At 42.3% G+C, this 22,095-nt stretch overlaps 1 protein-coding gene across 2 annotated transcripts in view; it reads left to right on the forward strand.

Moving 5' to 3' along the window:
- The first annotated feature begins 8,172 nt into the window (after nt 1–8,172).
- mcf2l2 (MCF.2 cell line derived transforming sequence-like 2) overlaps nt 8,173–22,095 on the forward strand; it is a 65,765-nt gene continuing 51,842 nt past the window's right edge. Inside the window, exons 1-3 of one of the 2 annotated variants that reach the window (XM_030791158.1) lie at nt 8,173–8,355; nt 18,188–18,271; nt 21,758–21,872. In XM_030791158.1, the coding sequence (XP_030647018.1) occupies nt 8,340–8,355; nt 18,188–18,271; nt 21,758–21,872 (215 nt within the window). In that variant the 5' untranslated portion in view covers nt 8,173–8,339. Of the gene's footprint in view, nt 8,356–9,354; nt 9,521–18,187; nt 18,272–21,757; nt 21,873–22,095 lie in introns of those variants that run through there. The other variant, XM_030791157.1, reaches the window with a different exon arrangement.

Here is a 22,095-nt window from a genome sequence, read left to right on the forward strand (position 1 = left end):
AATAATAATAATAATAATAATAATAATAATGGGCAGTTTAAATTTAATTGATTTACCCCCCCCCCCCCCAATATATATATATGTACACATATATACACCCACAGCCATGTCTGAATGTTGAAGTTTTTGCGAGATATGCTTAGCATCGCCAGACATGTTCATAAGTGGTCCAGAGTTGCGAGGACGCAGCTGTCGTCTCCCGGCTGGTCGTTTCCAAGGCGATAGTCACTTTCCCAAGTGTGATGGCGAAAGAAGATGATAATATAGCCAGTGCTACATATTTGTTTGCGATAAAATATGGAACAGAGTCTACACGAAATCTCGAACCTCTTTCTAAATTACCGCTGAGTAAATGAGAAACATGCGAACCCGTACACAATGCAGTTTTATTCACTAAGAAAAGCGAAGAAACTGACTTTATGCGATGGTTTTAATCATTTTAATACATTTTTCATTTTCACAGTTAAATTCCTGAGCTACGTTGTAAGTATCTCTGAAATGAGCAAATATCTATTTACCACTTAAAAAAAAAAAAAAAAAAATCTGTTTTAGGTTGTGATGTCCTTATGTCACTCGACAAACTTTGAAAATAAATTCATATGACAGAGTTCAGAGTTAACAATGTTAACGCCATCTTTCTGTGTTATTATTTTTGGCTCTGTGTAGTGTGAGTGCCGGCTCCATTCCATCTGCTGTCCAGTTCCAGATTTTACATGAGGGGAGCCAGAATGCCCTGGTCTCCCTAAAGGCAGGTAGATGCTCCCTGATTGGTCTCCTGATGCCTGACTCACCCATTATGACAGAAAGCCCACAACCGGCTTATGAGCTAAGCAAAATCCTTTTGAGTATCACTTAGATATGCGTGGGTAATTTGAATTATTAACAGGAAGCGCTCTCTCTTCAGTAGGGAAAATCTCTTTGTAGACATACCACAGCCAGCCACTTTGCTTGGAAGGATTAGAATATCTTCTCTCGTTCTCTCTCTCTCTCTCTCTCTGTCTCTCTCTCTGTTATCCTTTGAAGGTGCTTGGGAACTGGGCGTGGCAGTGTGCTTTGTGTGTGTGTGTGTATGTGCGTGCATGTGTGTGCATGTGTTGGGGAGCCCATCAGTGCGGGAGCGGCAGCGTCACAGTGGAGAAAAGAATATAGCATAAAGGAGAGAGAGAGAGAGTGTGTAGGAGGAGGTGAGGAGGACGGATACAGCGCTGGCCCCGGAGATGCTCTGCTGGCTAAAAGAGGAAGAGATGTCTCTCCAGGAGCTTTTAGAGAGAGTGACTTGTGTCATTACCCATGTCGGTGAGTGTTTTATTCAGAATTGCTCCTTGCTGCTGAGTGTGTGTCCAGATGGTGTTTGATGTGCGGTGTGAGTAAAAGGGGCATGTTGAGACGGAAAAGGGGTATGCTGATTCTAGTACCACACTGAGATCTCTGATTACAAGAGTACTGTAGCATTTTGGAAATATTGGTCTTTTTGATAAAAAAAAAACCACATTGTAGAGTGACCAGTATAGTTTACATTAATTTTGTTCTTCACTTCAGTTCCACTGATTCCTGCTGTAGTGATATTTCACATGTACAGTAAGTACAGTACATATGAACAGAGGGATAATAACGTGTGTGTGTGTGTGTGTGTGTGTGTGTGTGTGTGTGTTTAAATGCAGCACATAGTGTGGTCCTGACTTGTCAGATAGCTACTCCAGTTTTCTTTTTTTTTTCTTTTTTGTGGTGAGTTTTCAAATTACTAGTATTCCCCCATATCAGAATTAGAGATGCATGCCCATTACACTGTTAAATAAATGCTTAATTTGTTTGAGCAGAATACAAACCAAGTGGACAATCTGCGCTTTGGTAATGTGCTTGATACGGTCACTGAAATCTTTTTCACATCAGATTTCTGGTGTCGTTTAATTCTGAGAGTTGTCGTAATTTGAAAAACCCTAAATAAAAAAAAAAGACATCATTAACTGAATTTGCCCCATTACTGGTGACACATCTAACTGTATACTAAGCATATTCATTTTTAAAATATTATGGTAACATCTAGTTTGCTGTCTCAGAGAAATCAGCAGAAGCAGTCCCAGAGAAATCTTTGCCGCTGTGTGTGTGTGTGTGTGTGTGTGTGTAAGACTAGAGAAGGGAAGTAGGTTATTGTGCCACAGTGTTAGATAGTCATTCGTATTTGAGTCTTCAGCTCTGCATCAGCCCCTCAGGGAGATGAAGAGACCGTTTCCATGGAAACTGAGATGTGCCTGTGCATCCCGCCATATTGATTCACGGCAGCAGCCTTGACTGGCGTGTCCAATTTACAGCGCTGCTTCCTCTTGTTCCCTTCCCTAATTCATCAGGGATTCCCCATTATCTTAATTAACTTTGTGTTAAAACCAGTCCCTCAGCTGCAGCTTTATCACTCCATTCTCCCTGTATGAGTGATCTAAAAAAAGGAGCCCGATTCCTTACGGTCAGTAAGCCCATAGCTACTCACCCGTAATGCATTATAGCCTGAGCATTGCACACGCCTGCCGTTGTGCTGCATTTATGCCAAGTTTGACCTAAATGCCTTCAAACCGCTTATCATGTTAAACAGATCATTAAGGAAATATGACCCCGCCCTCTCCCCCCATTGACCTTTGAGAAACTGTGCGTGAGGATGAATTATAGTAAATTAGCCTTTTGGTTTTTTTGTGTATCTCATATCTGTTCTTTCATTTCAGTGTTAAGTGATACTGTGATTCAGTGATAGACTTGATTCAGTGATAGCACTTTGACATATTTGCCTGGCAAATGTGTTGTTCTAGAACTGACCAATGGGTGTTGTGGGTGATGAAATCATTGGAAGTGAAATGAATCATAGGTGTGACTGATCAACCCTAAAACAGATGACTCACTGAGGAGCGCTTGGCAGGATCTGCTTTTTGATTGGTTGCTGGTGATGTTATCCTTCTAGAGTGTGAAGGCAGTGTGATAAACCACTGAATATATAGAGATCATGAATATTTCAGTGTGTGAACATATATCACAGCCGCACTTGTCAATAGAGCAGCTTACAAGTAAGAGCTTACTGTTAGAGGTCACCTCCAGATCAATGTAAAAACGTAATTGTGAAAATAAAAGCAATGCCATTCTGGCGAAGGCAAAAATGGATGTCAAAAGCCTAAGGTTAGCAAAAATGCTTCAGATCTTTTAGTCAATACCGAAATAGTTGTTTTTTAATTTGTGGAACGTACGCAGGATGAGACAATGAACACAGTGAAATTCATTCCCTTTGGTTTCACACTCACGTCATTTCTTGTGTTTCCAGTGCACTTTTCAAAGGGTGAAAACGTTTCCATCATACGGTGGCACAACAACATTTATTGTTCGAACTAAAGACACCCCATCCACACGAACATTCATGTCTTTATAGGAAACATCAGTGCTGGGTACATATGGACATGTGAAATGGCAAAGGCTTAGCTGAATAAAATATAGTTTTTGCTTTCAGTTTCGCAAAATAATGAGGAAGTAGGTGTTCAGTCATTCCTATCTAATTAGGCTAAGGGGATTAACACTGTCAGACCATTTAAAGTAGGCTATGGCACCACTGCAAGCACAAGGAATTAAAAGAGTCTGGAGGTTTTTTTAAATTTATTTATTTATTTTTTTAAGAGAACACTCTTAAATGTGGGTTAGCTTTACAAAGTTTAGGTGTTTAGAAAAAGGAACCTTGTGGACAAAACAATAAAAGATAAATTAATGTATAAATATCAAAGTAAGTTGGAAAATATGTGACAGACAATTAGTTTTAAAGCAAATTTCTCGCATATGTGTTGGGAAATTGCGTAGGGAAATGCTATACATGAGTATCAGGCTGCAGATTCCAAAACCTGAATGTTGGTGCAATGCTACAACCTAGTCAGTGCTAACTGAAAAACTTGGAGGCATAGCATCAATGAAACATGAAAATTACCAACATACACTTTTGATTTAGTTTATTAGTTTAGTATATTTACAATGATATGCACTACCTTAATTAGGTTACACTGTGTATTAGCATGTCACTACATAAATTATGCACCATTAAGTTAGTACAAATTTGAATTTTGTGAGATGGTTTCTTTTCTTTTCTTTTGCTGAGGAAAAAACCCCCCACAGTAATCAGTGTTTTACTGTCTTGGCATCTGATGTGTCTAACAGCTGGGGTTGAGGTGAAAACGTCCTATAAACAGAAACACACCCTGGGTAGAGGTCTCTGTAGAGGCACTAGCTCATCTGCAGACCTTGGCCCAGAACCGAGATGGGGGGTGGGAAGCAGGAGTTTCACTGAGAACACAGGAGGTGAACAATAGGAAGGTCATAGGACTTCCATCTCTTCCCCCGTCCCTCTATCCTAAACCCACCGCGAACATCTGTGTGTGTGTGTGTGTGTGTGTGAGAAGGGCATAATCCCGAGGTTACCTGCTCAAGGTGTTTCACACTATGCTGAAAACACACCAGTCATTACAGCTGCCATTAATATAATGTGACAGTCAGGATACTGAACAGGATAACCTTAAATGAAGTAGGTTTTTTCATTTAACCTTGAATGAAATAGGTTTTTGACACTGGTACAATCATTCTGCCTCAAAATAAAACTGGTCTAAATGTAATAACAACAACAACAGCAATATTAATACTTCATAATTCAGGCCGTTTTGTGTGTGAATCAAATTCAGTAGATTGTCCATACAATTGAAATGTAGTCTTTCTGGATTTGCCTGTGTAAGGCTTTGACTACGTGTGGCTTTTGTAACAGAGTTGTTTAAACACTTGTCTTTGTTCAAAGCCATAAATGCTTTGGAAGGCACATGGCATTTAATAACCATGGCCTTTGTTAGTTAGTTTGAGGCACATTCACCAGTCTGTGATCTGTGGGCTGTAAATCCCACACCTGTGTAAACACAGTGCCACAGGCTGGGCAAACTCTACCTCCATCTTAGCTATGATGGGGAATACTGCTGTTTGTAAAAAGTGATGCTTTATTCATCCATAAATGTGTCAAGTTGTGTCTATATATACTGATAGTATTAATCATTAACATACTGCTTATACACTGCCTGTGGACCACCTTTAGCTTTGATTACAGTGCGCATTCGCCGTGGCATCGTTTCGACGACCTTATGCAATGTCACAACATTTATTTCCGTCCAGAGCTGCATTCATTTTTGGCCGAGACCTTGTGTTGGCGACGGGAGAGTCGGACCACTCCACAGAGTCCTCTCCAGCACATCCCAAAGACTTTCAGTGGGGTTAAGGTCAGGGCTCTGTGGTGGCCAATTCATATGTGAAAATGATTCCTCATGCTCCCTGAACCTTTTTTCTCCCAATTCGAGCCTGATAAATCTTTGCATTGTCGTCCTGGAATATGCCCGGGTCATCAGGGAAAAAAACCCCCACTGATAGGATAACCTGGTCATTCATTATGTTAAGGTACTCAGCTGACTTCATTTTGTTGTCATGTAACGTTGCCCCAGATCATAACACTGCCTCCAGAGGCTCCAAATCCAAACGGCGACTTTTTTTTAGCCAGGCAGTGTATATACATGGTATTGCCCAGTGTCTACTCACGTTGTCTGCCATGTGAAGTTGTTCCAAGATATTTATTAAGATCTTTAATGACATGATTAGATAGTTAGATATGAAAATAAATTATGAAAATGTTGAGTTCATTCAATTTTGCTTCTATTGCACAGCCATCTTACATTCTCAGTATGTCTGTGTCTTCAATATGTGTGTGTGTGTGTGTGTGTGAGTGTGTGAGTGTATGTGTGTAAGTGCACGCACGCACTCACATGTGTTTGTGTTTGTGTTTGTGAGTGTGTGCGTGTGTGCGTGCATGTACATGTGAGCGGACACTGCTGCAGAGGAAGGGACAGTACGTATCCATAGGAAACTAACTGTTTTAGACGGGATCCTTTCCTATTGGCTGAGATGGGAGACAGGGGATGGTAGCAGACACAGGAAGCACAAACTCCGGATCCAAGCTAGTGCCTGTTACTTTTAATAAGCCTTGTATTCCTGTTTGCATCTTTTTACTGCACACGGATGAACGACAACGGATGAATAGCAAAGGTCATTTGTCTCTGTCTCCTCTGTTAAAGTCGTATGATGTCACTTGCTCCGTGATTTAGTGGGTAATACACAGATGTCAGTGTGAGCATAACACCGAAATGACAGAGAGCAGTATAAATGCCAGCACAACTCTGACCTCTGCCCTCTTTTGGGTAGTAAATTGCATTGTATTATCACATTTAATACGTTTTTTAAGAATGTAATTTAAACATTTTATTTCAAATGTATCGTCACATGGCACAGGCTTAGTTGAGTTAGCAGAGGGCAGAGTCAGGATATCTTGCATTGATTTGTGGTATTGTTTGGACATAGTGGTGCAGCCCTTTGGGAATTAGAGCTTGTTCAATTTTTAAATGCAGCCCCCCCCAAAGATATGAGATTGCTATTCATATTATACCTGCCACTGAGGATTAATGGCAACTGACTGACCTGTGGTGACCCCAGCTGTAGGGTTTTATGACCTCATCCATTTCTGTTTATGTGCTCGGTTAGAGGAGTCTATTAGATTTCCAGCCACTTTCATCCACCTCTCCACAATTACGATCGTTCTGCTCTCCGTCACTCTCCTCCTCTCTGTGGGAGTCGTATGTGAGCGTGTGCCCGCCCTACTGATCTCACAGGGTACGTGGTGCTGGAGGAGTGATGGAGTAAAGAGTAAAGAGGTTGGTTAAATGTGCTGGAGGAATGATGGAGTAAAGAGTAAAGAGGTTGGTTAAATGTGCTGGAGGAGTGACGGAGTAAAGAGTAAAGAGGTTGGTTAAATGTGCTGGAGGAGTGATGGAGTAAAGAGGTTGGTTAAATGTGCTGGAGGAGTGATGGAGTAAAGAGTAAAGAGGTTGGTTAAATGTGGCAGATAACAGTTTATTTGTATGATTTACCCATTTAATTAAATGTCGTCTGGCTCCTTGTGTCCTTCTATTTACATTAATTTTCTCATTTCGTTCATATTTACAGTTTGTGGGTCTTATAGCAGAGACAGTACACTGTATGTCAGACACTGTCTTAAAGTGTATGTTTAATTAAATGAAGGCGTCTGGTCAGCCAATGATCTTTGAGTCAATAATTTGCATATGGAGGTAAACACCATGCCAAACATACCTCTGTTAGTGAAAGTCTCCTTGAAGAGAAAATTATAATCAGATTAAAGGCAAGGCCCTGTGTTTATTACTCAGAGATTACCTTAAAATACCGTCAAGTGTTTAGTGTAATCTCTGGTTAACCAGAGTTACAGGCAGCGTGGTTTGCGTGGAATGGCTTTAGTTAAGTACAGATGCAGCTTGGCTGATGAGGTTGAGTAGAACCATCACATGTGCCTAGGTCCTTATTTACGCTCAAACTCTACTTTCATAATTGTAAATTATGAAAGTGGAAGTGAATTATGAATTGTTTCAAACATACTTTTTGTAGCTTTACAGCACTCCTACTCAAGTGACATAGGTTAGCCTTTATTTCTTAGGTTTTATGCAAAGTTTAGGAATGTATCAGCAGAGCAGTTAGTGCGACTTAATTATGTTTTGCTCTGAAATATGAGCTATTTTTTCTTTCTTTCCTTTGGTTTGCCTTGAATTTTCATTTTGGGACATCATAACGCTATTTTTAATTTTTATAAAAACAAATTAATTTAAGGACACGTTACGCTGCTTATTAAACAGATTGTGTATTTTTCCACTCGTAAAAGCCTTTAAATAGTTCTATAACATGAGTTGCATGGTTAGTCCACAGGTTTTGATTTAGTTTAATAGCACTTAAGGCCACATGACACTCTGTGCTGGCATGCTGAGTGTGTACCGGGAGGGGTAAGAGAGGGCTATGAATGAGAGAAATGGAGGAGAGAGAGAGAGAAAAAGAGAGAGAGAGAGAGAGAGAGAGAGAGAGGTGGAGAAAAACAAGAAGCAGTCCGTCTTTGTGAAAGGTTCCTCCTGACGCACAACATTCAGGGTCCACAATGATGAATGCTTCACTGGGTGGGAGAGGAAAGGGAAGCCCCCGAAGCTTCAGGCATTGTTGAGGAATATTTGTGTACACACACACACACTCACATTCACACACTCACACACACATACGCAGTGCCAATGTGTGCCGTAGTCCTGAGGAATAGCCACACACCGCTGTCTGGAAGCTCTACTGAGGGAGCAAAAACAGAAAGAAAAAGAGTAAGAGAAAAAGAAAAAGAAAACAGGCCATCTTCTGGCCACTGTGATTCTCCAGACCATCATTACACACACACGGAGTCCGGAACTTTCTTCACTGCGATGGGCTCCATTCTTTGTAAGTCAACACTTTCCAGGCGCTTAAACTGTTCTGCTTGACAAGGAGAACTTTCATTCTCTTTCTCTCTCTTCTCCCTGGCTCTCTCTTTCTCCCACTCTCTCTCTCTCTCTCTCTCTCTCTCTCTCTCTGTCTGCCTGCTGGGTGAAGTAGGTATTTTAATTGGTGAGATATAATTAAGGAGTGTTAGACTGGAGGTGGTGTTGCATAGGGTGATGTTTCCTGGTGACGTTCTCCGTGAGAAGCTCTGGGTGCCTAATAACTGTTAATACCCACAGCTATGAGACCCAGAAAAGTTCCCAGTTATTACCTGAAGAACCTGTGACACCGCTGCCTTACGTAAGAGAGGACGTTAAACTGAAAGTCTAACAACGCATTGTGTTTAAATCAGCAGAATGCTCTACTTCTACTTAAAGAAACATGATACATATTTCTTAAGGTATGCAACTTCAGTAACGACTTCTTTTCATCAGGGCAAGAGGTGCAGTTTTGCATTTCACAGCAAGACTTGCTTGTGTGTGTGTGTGTGTGTGTGTGTGTGTGTGTGTCTGTGTGTGTTTGTGCAAGTGTTGTTGATGCTGAGTGTTGACAGAAACCATACACGCTGGCTGAGCAGGCTGTGAATAAGCCCCATGCGGAGTGGGGGGGGGGTGAGAGAGATAGAGAGACAGCATGCGGGGGGGTGAGAGAGAGAGAGATAGAGAAACAGCATGCGGGGGAGCGAGAGAGAGAGAGATAGAGAGACAGCATGCAGGACTAATTGACTTAACCTGAGAGAGTGACGTTACTCTGCCTCATCTTTCCCAGCTCTACCTGCTCTGACCTTGGATCAACTGGGCAGCACTACTGCCGCTACTGCCTAAGCAGTCTACTCTAAGCTCAGGAACCCCCCCCCCCTTACACACACACACACACACACACACACGCAAACAGAGCCTGGGAGAGTGGCTAACGGAGCATGCATGCCGTTGAAACGATTGTCTGGCGTTGTGGAGTAGCATGGAGGGTATACCACAGTACCAGACGCTCCCGACACCATGCTCGGCTTGCGGGAGGCGAATGGGTGGCTCGCCTTTCTCCACTGTGCACATTTCTATCGGAGAGATGGAATCGTACCATCATCTCCTGAGTGTGTGCCGAGGGACGGATTCAGCCACCAGAAGAAGTATGTCCTCGACTTCTCTCTCTCTCCCTCTCCCTCTCTCCCATTAGTGCAGGTATCTGTGTATCTGTGTATGTGTGTGTGTGTGTGTGTGTGTGTGTGTGTGTGTGTGTGTGTGTGTGTGTGTGTGTATTTTTAGACATGAGCTGTGGATTGACTCATTAAAATAGAAGTGTGTATATTTCTGATAGTGTCAGAGAAATGTTAGAGAAATGTTTGAGGTTGAAGGTGATAATAAGAGTTCCACAGGTGGGCGTTCTGTGAAGTGTGTCTATGTGTGTGTGTGTGTGTGTGTGTGTGTGTGTGTGTGTGTGTGTAAGCTGGAGCGTTGACAGTTATAACCTCATGCTGTGGATTAGATTAAGAGGTGGAAAGAGCCAGCGTTTATCAAAGCAGTTACTGTGCTCAGGAAACAGAATGAGCCAAGCAGGAACAGAAAGACTTCTTTCTGGGTTTTCTCGTAACAGGCCAGTCTGATGTGAAATTTTAGGAGTTTGATAATGTGTCTTGTTAACCTTCGAACAGCTTTCCTAATAGCAAAACTCAGCACAGCAGAGCCTCTCTTTACTGGCTTGAGTTACAGATTTGACTCAGACAGAAAAAGCTTGTATTGAAGAAAACATTTCCGTTTTCAATCTATTCCTGATCTTTTTGGACTGTATACAACTATTCCATTCTTTTATATCCATTCAGTTTTAACAGCTTTGAGCAGTATTCATCAGGTCCTTCTCTATGTTAAATACGACGTTTCCCCGATGCTCTCAGAATCCTCCTGTGTGATTATGCTCAGTATTTTGTCTATATATTACAAGAACTTAACATTATTAAAGCATTATACTTACAGTTACTAAACTACAGTTACTATAACCAATTATGAAATTTTTTTTCCTAGTGAAAATGCTGCTACTGTGACCAGTCGGGCAGGGCTGCCTTTTCCATCACAAAGTACCTCACTGAGACAATTTAAATGCGTTTTGTAGTCACCTTTAGAACAATCAAAGCCAATTGCTTTTAATACACCTTAAATAAGCAAGATGCCTTTTATTAGGGGTCCGGCACCTTCCAGTGTGTTCTGGTCACATCTCTTTTAAGGGCAGGCTTGTTTGTATGTTTCTTTGTAATCTAGACCTCAGTATGCTTGGCATTGTGGAAGTCTCTCTCTGTGGTCGGTTCTGGGGCCTTGTTCCTCAAACACATTCCCACTTCTCTGGAAAGCCACTTATAGACTATCCTAATCAAAGCCATCTGTATAGACCTGGTCAGACAAACCTCACCATGTGTGCTAGACCTCAGGAATGCGGCCTATAGAGATGTAACATGTGTGTGTAAACGCACATGCATGCAAAACACACACTGCAGACACACAGAATTCAGCCTCTGAAGATTTTCCCTGAGGATGTGGATGCAGCGTCAGAGAAAAGCTGTATCTAGAAACACGATTTATACAAAATGTAGAAGCACATGAGTCCTTTTTCATATACGTATGTTTTCCTGGGAACTTATCTTCCTTTCATTGGGTTACCGTGTTGGAGTACATGCCCTGTATTTGGGAGAGACTAATTGTTAGGCATGGACAGACTCTGGCTTTTTGTAGCGCAGGGCTCGTTTTCAGCAGTGCTTTCTTCCCTAGAGATAAATGGCCCTGTCTTAGACATCCTATTATTGTTACTGTGTGTGTGTGTGTGCTCTGCTGCTCCTTTTTCCTGGGCAATGCTCAGAGGATACCGATTAGGAGGTTTTTCATTGTTCACTTAAAAAAAAAAAAAGATATTGCAGAAGCCTTCCTTCCTTGATATATTACAATTAACGTGGATCATGCCTGAAGAATTGTAGTTCTTATAGTGAAACAGATATGAAGTATTATATCTATATTTCTCAAAATTCTTCTCCTTTTTTTTTTTTTTTTTTGTAAGCACAGTTCAATCTGATCTGAACTGTGGCAGCGCAAACAGTCCAGAGGCTTTGACTTTTCCTGCAGCTGAGCGCAGTCAGTGAAACCTGGCCCCTTTTTTTCTCTACCTTCCTCCACCATGGTGTGAGCTACTGTGGTTAAGGGAGTCATAAACATAACCAGTATGTGTGTGTGTGTGTGTGTGGGTGTGTATGTGTGTACATGTGTGTGTGTGTGTGTGTGTGTGCGCATGTGTACCTGTGTGTGTGTATGTGTGTGCGTGTGTGTGCGTGCGTGTGTGCGTGCGTGTGTACGTGTGTGTGCGTGTGTACATGTGTGTACATGAGTGTGTGTGTGTGTGTGTGTGTGTGTGTGCCACTCCTCCCACACATATGTGTGTACTGCTCCTCTGGGTGTGTGGTGGTGGAGAGGCACTCGCTTTGCTCTCCCCTCCTCTCTCTCTCTCTCTCTCTTTTATTTCATGCCCTGCTTTGAGCGTGAGGCGTTTGGTCCAGGCCAGCAAACAGCAGTTCCTTGTGCAGAAGCTTTTGTTATCATTCTAGTGTACTGACTGCCATAAAATAGAATTAAGATCACAAGGCCCTGAGTTTTATTTGATGCAATTTTATTTTCAGCAGTTTTGCCTCTGTGGTTTAGCAGAAAGCTTGTGCTTTTTAACTTACATGCTCATTGTGACGTTTACCGTTATGTTTGTTTGTCATGTCAGACAGTTATCTGTCTTTACCTCGGATTATTTCACTCACAGGGATTGTTAGCTTGCCTGTATTTTTTATCCAAAACAATACATCCAAATCATTGTCTCTGAAATGTTCAGTCTGTAAAGCTACGAGCTTATACGCGTACTGACTTTAAAAATTAAACAAACAAACAACCAAACGAACAACAACAACGAAAAACAGCTGAACATTAGTCTACTGAAATAACACATCCAAAAAAACCAAGCTAATTCCATGATCGTAACTGTTAGAATGTGCCTGTGTGTCAATAGGAGTGAACTTCCTGTTTAAATTCATAATTTTACATATGTCGCGTTACACTAGCATGCACTAGCAGAAATTTTGAAATCTAAAGGAAAGGGAGATAAAAAAAAATGATGTGTTTTAGTTTGATTTGCCAATGTTTTTGAAAACTGTATCATTTTTCTTCTATCCTTCTGACTGTATCCTTAGAAAAGCCTATCCAAATGACATTGTGACACTGCAGCCATTCTTTGCGGATGCCATTGAAAATCTGCCGTTGATATGTGAGTTGGAGAGAACGAACAAACCCATCTGTCTGTGAAATACAAGTGTGTCCCAGGGAAGACGTGTTTACATGATATTACGCAACGGCGTCTGGCGTCTGAATCAAGGTTTGGACTGTCGTCAAGATGAGAAATCCAGGCCTGCGTTTTTCTCTGGCTCGGAGCAGAGCCCGCTCGGTACCAGGATGAACAGGATCATAAGACCATGAAGCCTTCTCTAGGTTTCAGTTTTTTTTTTTGTTTTTTTTTTTTGGTTCAGTCTCTCCTGTCACATGTCTGAGGCGTCTTTTAAGCAGTGGTATGGCTTTGTGTGAAGCTGAGGAGAAGTTTTTGTTTTGGGTATTCTCCCTTAGGGCGCTCATTGGAAGATTGCTCTAACGCGTTAGCTATTTTTAGACGACCCATCCTCCCCTCAGGCTGAACTTGTAACCCCAGGTTTGCCTGGCTTGGATGAATGAGGCTAGTGTGGAGCGGACGTGTGAGGGATCCTCTTCAGCGCGTACAGAACATTAAGGCTTTACTGAGTTTCTTACGTGCTTTAGTGAAGCACGAGGCCTCGTTGTCATTAACGCGTCGATTCTCCGTGTGCCCATCTCCTCGTTTCTGCCCTGTAAAACGACTCGGCCGTTACGTAAGGCTCAGACACAAACGTCCATTGTGTGGTTCTGGAGGTCCAGGGTGGTGCGAAGGCCAGGAGAATTGAGGCTGGACGACGGGACGCCACTGAGCCTCACACTATGAACTGGTGCTGGCTAGAAGAGCGATTAAAACACCTAGCTAATTATCCGGTCATGCCGAATCAAATCGGTTCTCTTTTTTTCCCCCTTTGTGTGGCATAGCCACTGCTGGCTCTAACAAGTCCTTTTCTTTGCATCGTATGCAATTAGCCTCTCAAGTGAGTTTTCATCTGCTGGTGCTAATTGGGCTTAATACGTTCAGCTAGGACAAAGCCAAACGCGTCAAATCGTGTATCTCACTGTGTTACGAAACAGATGCTGATATAGTTATGGGCGGGTCTGGGTGTCTGCTTTTGTCCATTGTCCTGTCATGCGGACGCGGCGGACTTGTCAAAGCCATGACATGAGATTCGGCGTGTCACTGAATCTCACCGTTTCTGTAAACGGAGTTAGCGACAGGAAGGAAAAGGGCTTGTTTCGCAGACAATGCTTAAGCGGTGGTGACTGGTGTTTGGGGGAAATGCTTCCTCCAGGATCATAAACAGTTCTGTGCTCACAGGCAGCGGCTGACGCTGAAGGTCCGGGGTTTAAATGGCCTAGCTTACGTTCATTCATCCACAGAAAACACTCATTGTGGGGTGGGGTGGGGTTGAGAGAGAGGGGGTTGGAGGGGGGTGGAGGGTTGTGAGAGAGGGGGTAGAGGGGTGGGGTGGGGTGGGGTTGAGAGAGAGGGGGTAGGAGGGTGGTGGAGGGATGGAGGTGGGTAAGATGCAGCACGTGACTTTCATTTGTACCGTTGCCAGGGAACGAGAACTCCGGAAGCAGGCTCCCCTCTCCTCCTGTGCACTGTTCCAGTTGTGTCTCTCCTTCTTGCCCCAAGACACTCACACAACTTGTGAAATAAAGAGATTTTTTTTTTTTTTGTGGTCTAGCCTCTCCGCCCCTCTGCTTTTTTTTTTTTTTTACCGAAGTCTGCCGCTGCTGCCTCTCTCTCTCTCTCTCTCCCTGCCCCTCTCTAAACCCCTGATAGGTTAGCCAGGCTGTGTTTGCCTCGCGCCCAAAGCCCTTAAGAGATTATGCTCTGGGAGAGGAGGACTTAGGAAGGCTGGAAAAAATGACCAAATACGCATGGCTTTCCACAAAAATGCCTCCCCGCTCCTGCCAGAGGCTTCGGCACAGCTGCTGCGCTGTCTGAGGGAGGGAGACGAAAGAGAAGTGAAAGACAAGGATGGTGGAGCCACTGGTCCAGCTTTGGCAAACGCTCTGCTGAATTTTTAAAGGATCTGATATTTCACACCTGGATCCCTGTGATTTTAAGTATGATCAAACAAACTAGACCCGTAATAGGTAAGAGGTTCTGTGCCTGTTTATGTCATAAACACAGTGTTTGACTTTGGGGCTGGACTGAGAAGTAGACCTAGACATGCTTTTTAACTAGACTCAGAGAATTGGTATTGTAAGTAAAATACTCCCTGGATTTCTTTCCAGAAGTTGTAGTAAGCTGTAAGCTGCTTCTGTCGGCTTTGAGGTGCCTGGAAGACAAAGTGTTTCACTTGGTCTGTGGTTTTGAGTGGGAGTTCTGTTGCTAGACCCACTGTGTTTTGTAACTCTTAAATGTGAAAGGTTCAGGAATTTTTTTGCTTGAAGTGGAAACAAGAAATATGGTTGAAGCATTTTACTTGTCTTTGTTGTTGTTGTTGTTCGGAAATGGGAGGGGTGATGTTAACATAGGAAATGATGTCTCACACATAGCAAGGATTTCAAAGTAAAATTTTCATTTCAACCTAACTTTAATGCGACAGTGAGATGGTTTTTAGATATCTTCCTCCAGAGGTAACTGTCATGGTTTTGCCCTCCTTGCTTTTGAGGTGTTTACAGGTCTTGCTCAACTCTCACAAACTATAGGTCAGCATGGTTTTACCAAGTCCCACTAAGACTGGTTTACATTAGTACTGGATTGTTCATTTTTAGTGCTGCTCTGCTGTTTGGAAAATTATGAGGTTGTCTTCAAAGTCAACCCATCTTAAGTTTCACTCTCTCTCTCTCCCCCCTCTCTCTCCCTCCCTCCCTCCCTCTCTCTCTCTCTCTCTCTCTCTCTCTCACACGCACACACAAATACACACGCACACACACACACGCACACACACACACACACTGTGCTTTATATCTGTGTGAGGCAGGTGTCAGCATGAAAAGCAGAGAGAGTGGGTTTGTTTCTGAGTGGCAGGCTGATCATTAGACAGATGGGTGGAGCAATGGGGCAACAAGACCTGAGGTGAACAGTGTGCCCAGACAGCAGGGAGCAGCTTTTTTTTGTTTACGTTTCCATGCCAACAGTATTCCCATCACCCACAATTCACTCACACAACCTGCTACAAACCTTGAGCAGCTCACAGCTACCTATATGTGTATATACATATATTCTGCTACATAAATAAAAATCTGCGCTTATATATAGCGTGTGTGTATGCAATTTTAACAGTGACAGCTGGAAAATGATAACCTGAGATGATGTAATGTGTACTCAGTGTTGACTTTAAACAAAGGTAGACACCTCAGTCTGTTTGATGCTGCTTTTCCGTATTATGGATTTCCTGCAGATGGAATAGCCCTTTGCGTGAGGTGTTGTAGGGGTAGATACTGTCTTTGTTCTCCCTCAGGGAGTGGTATAGTTTGACCTTTCCCTGGTTTCTTGTCCGCTGCTGATCCCGGGGCAGATAAGATCTATAGTTCACATAGTCCCTGACGCACATGGACCTTCCTCTGATACACAGCACTTTCAAGGGTGTGTGTGTGTGTGTGTGTGTGTGTGTGTGTGTATGTGAGATGGAGAGATAGAGACAGAGGTAATACTATTGTGATAAAAAATTTGCAAAAGTATTGCTATTCTCTGTAGTGCAGATGCTCTCTGCATCAGTAGTCTCTGATTTTTTATGCTTTATATTATTTGACAGTTTCCAGCTTACTCCATATGTATTTTAATCCAGTTATGAATAAAACTGCCTCCAGCATACAGCACAGATGTGTCTTGTCTCAAGACTTAATGCTTTTTAATAGAATGTAATCTTAATGCATTTTTTTGTGCGCTACACAGAAGGGGTTTTGTTTTTCTGGAAACTCTACTGCACTTTGGGGTGATCTTCACTGATTCAGCACAGAATGGAGCTCTAGATGAATAGAGTCAACTAATTCTGTTTCTTTGGAATAAGTGCCATGAATGGATGATTTGTCTGAAAGAGTGATTCCCTTAGAACAGACCAACAAAACCAGGGCTGTGTTCATGGCTAAGGATCCTGGAAAATGGAAACTCCTGTCCAGCTTAATTCCTTCCCTTGACCTAATTTTTCCCCACAGTACATTATCTGATGACTGAGTGTATGATGCTGTGAATTGTGCCGCCTGATAAAGTGCTTTTTGATAGAGCCCGACTGATATAGGATTTTTCAGACCGATACCGATTTCGATATTTGATGATTTAAAAATCCGATAATGATATCCGATAATGATCGGCTGATATCGGTTTGCTACCAAGCCATGTTAGTTGCTTGTTGAGTTCACGTTAATTTATGTGTCCCCTCTGGTTGAATAATTTCCAATGTGCCGACGGAAACTACAGACATGCGAGTTGCAGATATATTTACTATTGCTTTATGTAGGCAGAATAAGTTAAACGCTACATTTAAATCGCTCATGAACGTTAGCGGTCTTCCACTGATAAACATGGCATTAGCTTGTTTTGTTGGTAACCTAATTTAGCAATGGACAGCATTATGAGCTGCTGTAAGCGATGTTGCCACAGAATTTCTAAAAGAGATGAGGGAGAAATGACAGGACCGTTGTTTGTTTACTCGCTAGAACTACCACGCTGTTTCATAAATAAACCTACAATCAAGTTTGTCAACAGCTTAGTCTACACCACTCAACTACCATAATGTTAAATGCAATATTGATGTTTGACTGACTGTACAGGCTTTCACGTTACTGCAGCGAAGCCAGGCATGGCTGACATGAATGTCATAACATGGTTGAAGGATCCATCTTCTGTCTCTTTTTTAACTGTCATTTATGGGCTGTTATAAATGCCGATACTGATTCATCTGCAATTAGTTCATATTGGCTGATAATATCGGTACGCCGATTTATCGGTCGGGCTCTACTTTGTGATTTGTGAGGAGATGTGTGTGTGATTTGTGGGGAGATGTGTTTGTGATTAGTGAGGAGATGTGTGTGTGTGTATGATTTGTGAAGAGGTGTATTTTTGATTTGGGAGGAAAAGTGTTTGTGAGGAGATGTGTTTGTGTTTTGTGGGGAGGTGTGTTTGTGATTTGTTGGGAGATGTGTGTGTGTTTTGTCGGGAGATGTGTTAGTGTTTTGTTGGGAGATGTGTGTGTGTGATTTGGGAGGAAAAGTGTTTGTGAGGAGATATGTGTTTGTGATTTGTGAGGAGATCTGTTTGTGAGGAGATGTGTGTGTGTTTTGTGAGGAGATGTGTGTGTGTTTTGTGGGGAGGTGTGTTTGTGAGGAGATGTGTGTCTGTTTTGTGGGGAGGTGTGTATGTGTTTTGTGAGGAGATGTGTGTGTGTGATTTGTGAGGAGGTGTATTTTTGATTTGGGAGGAAAAGTGTTTGTGAGGAGATGTGTTTGTGATTTGTGAGGAGATGTGTGTGTGTTTTGTAGGGAGGTGTGTTTGTGATTTGTGAGGAGATGTGTTTGTGAGATGTGTTTGTGTTTTGTGGGGAGATCTGTGGGAGTCCTGGTGTAGGTGTGTCCGCTGATCTATCTGACTCAGTGTTTTGTCTCTCTCTCTCTCTCTCTCTCTCACTCTCACTATTCCATAGATGAGATTATGCAACAGGAGATCCGGCCCTTGTTGGCTGTTGACATCATAGAACAACTCCACAGACAGTTTGCCATGCTCTCAGGTAAGAGTCTCTCTCTCTCTCTCTCTCTCTCTCTCTCTCTCTCTCTGACTCTCCCTCTTTTTCTCACAGGTGTTTCTGTTTTATGCAGCTAGAAACAATATGCAGTGATCTGATATCATGTACGAGCATTTACTGACATGCATACAGTGCATGCGTTTTGTCTTTTATCCTCTAAACACCAAAGGCTGTCTACAGGCTGCAGTCTGAGGCCTTTAACGAGTACACATTCCACAGTTACGTCAGTTTGGAGCAGCACAAGGGAAAAAATAGCTTCTGATGATACTCATTTCCAGGCATAGACTTATTACCTTTTATCCTATCGGCCTTTGGATGTTCCTGGACCTTTTGAGTGAGGCGGGAGTGAACAAGAATATTCTCTATGCTTCTAGAATCTAGCATGATGAGCGGTGATCAGCGTTAATGCTGTCTAATGACTTACCGTCTCACAGCTGAAGCTAGGGTCCTTCTCCACAGTATTGCTTCTCTTATTAGATTACGCATTTCCCATTTCCTGGCTGAGTTTGTCTCTACCCTGGCTGTTTATTCCTGCATGGAGCGCAAACCTTGCCCACTTAATGAGGGGGAGATGTCTCGCACATCTGATTTGGTGAGGTTGTCTGTACATCATTATATATCTGAGAACAGCCTTAGAGCATATGAATGGAGATATTGTGTACAGGAACACTGCCCTGTGGTAATTGCCTCTTTCTCATGTAAAAGTCTTAAAGATGCATATCTCTGCAGCAAAAATAAATATATTAAAACGTTGTTCCTCCAAAATGCAAAACTTTTTTTTTTTTTCATTGCAAAATGAACAGCATGGTAATTATGGTATTTCTGTTTTCTCTCTAACAGCAGTAATGTCAGATTCGTTCAGAGGACCCAGTGTAGTCTTTGTCTACACTGACACAGGGATACAAAACACACTTAGCACTCAGCACTAATCTCTCTTAGATCTTTGTCTTGGACACTGTAAGACTGACTGCTCTCTGGAGACCCTGTCACCTCCTCCAATGTCAACCACATGTTACCTCATGGAAAAATCAATAGGAGAGCAGCTTCCTTGTCACACACAGTCCGGGGTAAAAACAAAACAAAACTATGAGCTTGATAAAGGTCAGATTTGTTGAGAGAACTACAGAGATGCTTGTCTTGAGTGATGGTTTTATAGGGGAGACATTCTGTTAGATGCTTAAAAACCAAAAAAACCAAAAAAACATAATTAGACGAAAAACATAATTTCATGAAAGACATTAGCAGACAGATGTTCCTCCCACCAATACTTCAGTTTGATGATTCCTCACGTTTGTGTGTGGCTGCTGTCATTAGGGAATGATATAACCTTGCAAGCAACATACATTAAAAAACAACAACAACAACAACACAGAGAACACAGTTTGGTGCCTTCTGATTTCCACTGTGGTGATGATGGAAGCACCATTTCTGGGGCAGTCAGTCACGCCAGCAGGTGGCAACGTGCTCTCAAAAGTAAATCTACAAACTGATGCAGTATAAAAAGAAATGTGATGGTTTTTCCCTCTCCCATAAGCAATTAAAGCAGTCTTTGAAGTTGCTCATAGCTGCTCTTGCTCAAACACGTCTAGTTTTTTTTAGCTCTATGATGAGGGTTTTTCTCTTTTTCTTTTTCTTTTTTAGCTCTATGGTGAGTAGTTAGGCAGAATTGCTGAGAGAGCAGTGACTGTTGATGGGTGGGGTCACGCAGTCTTAGACACTTTGCTCCACAGAGATCTTTTCCATTCCTTTACAGTCATGTAAGAAGCACTAGGGCCGTGTTGGCACTGGTCCGTGTCCCCACCAGTTCACCGAGAGCCTCTCACAGAACGGATGATGAGTTGGACCAGCATGACTACAAAAACGTTATGTAATGTTACTGGGAGAGAAACAAACCTTACATACTCGACTTTAAATGGCTTCTCCCTGCCTCTCCCGACGGGCCTCGAGCTAATGTAGTCAGTTGATTTTATTTGGTCTTTATACGTGTCTCTCGGTCCTGCTTGATTTGACTATGCTGAACAAAATCGAATGTAACCTCACCTTTCAGTTTTCAGAGAGTGTCTTTCTTCCTGAATGTCACAATGCACGTTGGTTATTCTCTAACACTTAGATGAGTCAGCACTGATTAACATCGTAAACGTGTAATTCTGAATGAGGAAGCTCATTCTTTATTTGCCTCAGATGGACATCTCCATGACGACGACATTTATAACAGAGTCTCATACAAGTTCGGCCTTCAGAAGCGTGTGGAACGTGTAGCTTCGGCTGGCACTTTCTGTTCGTGCGGTTTGTGAAGTTTTAGTTTACAGGGCTATGTATGCTGTGGTTGTGGGTAGGATTCAGCACACTGGTTGTAATCCAAGGTCAGGGACCTGTGTGCAAAGTTTGATGTCCTCTGTAGGCCTACATCCATTTACTGTTTGAGCATCTTTGTTATCTATCGATTTTTTTTCCCAGTTTGCTCCATTAATTGGAAGTGTGTCTTTGGCAGGAGTGGTTGGTGAGGTTGCATGCTGTGCTCAAGCTGCTTAGAGGAAAAAGGAAATTGAACTCTGTGTGTGTGAGTGTGTTTGCCTGTTATGTGTTTGCATGTGTGTGTATGTGTGTGTGTGTGTGGGTGCGTGTGTGTGTGCGTTTGCATGTGTGTGTGACTGTGTGTGTGGGTGCGTGTGTGTGTGCGCATGTGTTTGTGTGTGTGAGGGGGGACTGAGGTCAGACCAAAATTGCCCAAATATACACTGAAGTTTTCATCAGGTTTTTTTGTCGTTAGCTGAATTCCTCATCATGAGTCTGCAACACTGTAGACATCAGTCCTAAATCCCTTAAAATCACTGTGATCAGTGAGTAAAATCATAACAGGGGCGGTGAAGGAGCTCATCAAACAGGAGAAAAATTAGTTTAGTAACTGAATCCAGAAGAGAGCTCACAGAATTCCCCAACCAGTTTCCACAGAAAAAATCAAACGTGTCTGTGTGCATACCAAATGAAGATCTAAAAGTTTTCTGTCGACGACAAAGCCATGACCCCATGGACTATGTTTATTTAATTATTTATTTAAAGTGAGGCTCTTGGCCGGTTATAATGTTTACAGAAACTTGATTGTATTTTTTAAACTGAACAGCACTTCTACTAAAAGCCTCTGTAATTCGTCTTGTCCCATTCCTCAGGGCATGGTATGCATTATCTTGCCCCTTATCTCCCTCTAGTGGCTAAACATACACACACAAACAGACACACACACACTCTGTTCCTAATGTCTCACCATGCCAACAATGGTAATTTTCAGACAACGCATGTTCAGATTAATGTAATGTATTTTTTCATTTGCTGAAATCAAATCTCTTTGTATGGTTTAATGATTTAGGAAGCCACTTTTCTGAGAAATCTCGCAGAAGGTGAAAACATTATGTTTGGGATATGACTGGATTTTATATTACACAAGTTGTGTCGTCTCTCTCTCTCTCTCTGCAGGAGGGCGAGGAAAAGATGGAGCTCCTATCATCACCTTCCCAGAATTCTCTGGCTTTAATGACATTTCTGATGAAGATTTTATCAATGTGGTGACATACCTTACGAGCATACCAAGGTCAGACTCTTCTGTCTAACTTTGTATCAGTCTCTGTGAACAGATATAAATACTGTGAACAATGTGGTTTTCTTAAGTGAGAAAAGCTTGGGTGATGTTCACACACGAGCAAATAACAGTTCTAGGTAACTACCAAAATGAGGCAAGCGCTTGAATAAATTAGAACAGTAAAGAGGTATAAAGAATGGGGACAGTGAACCACGACAAGAGGAAATAAGGGCCA

Source organism: Chanos chanos, chromosome 14 (assembly GCF_902362185.1).
Source record: "Chanos chanos chromosome 14, fChaCha1.1, whole genome shotgun sequence".
Classification (NCBI taxonomy): Eukaryota; Metazoa; Chordata; class Actinopteri; order Gonorynchiformes; family Chanidae; genus Chanos; species Chanos chanos.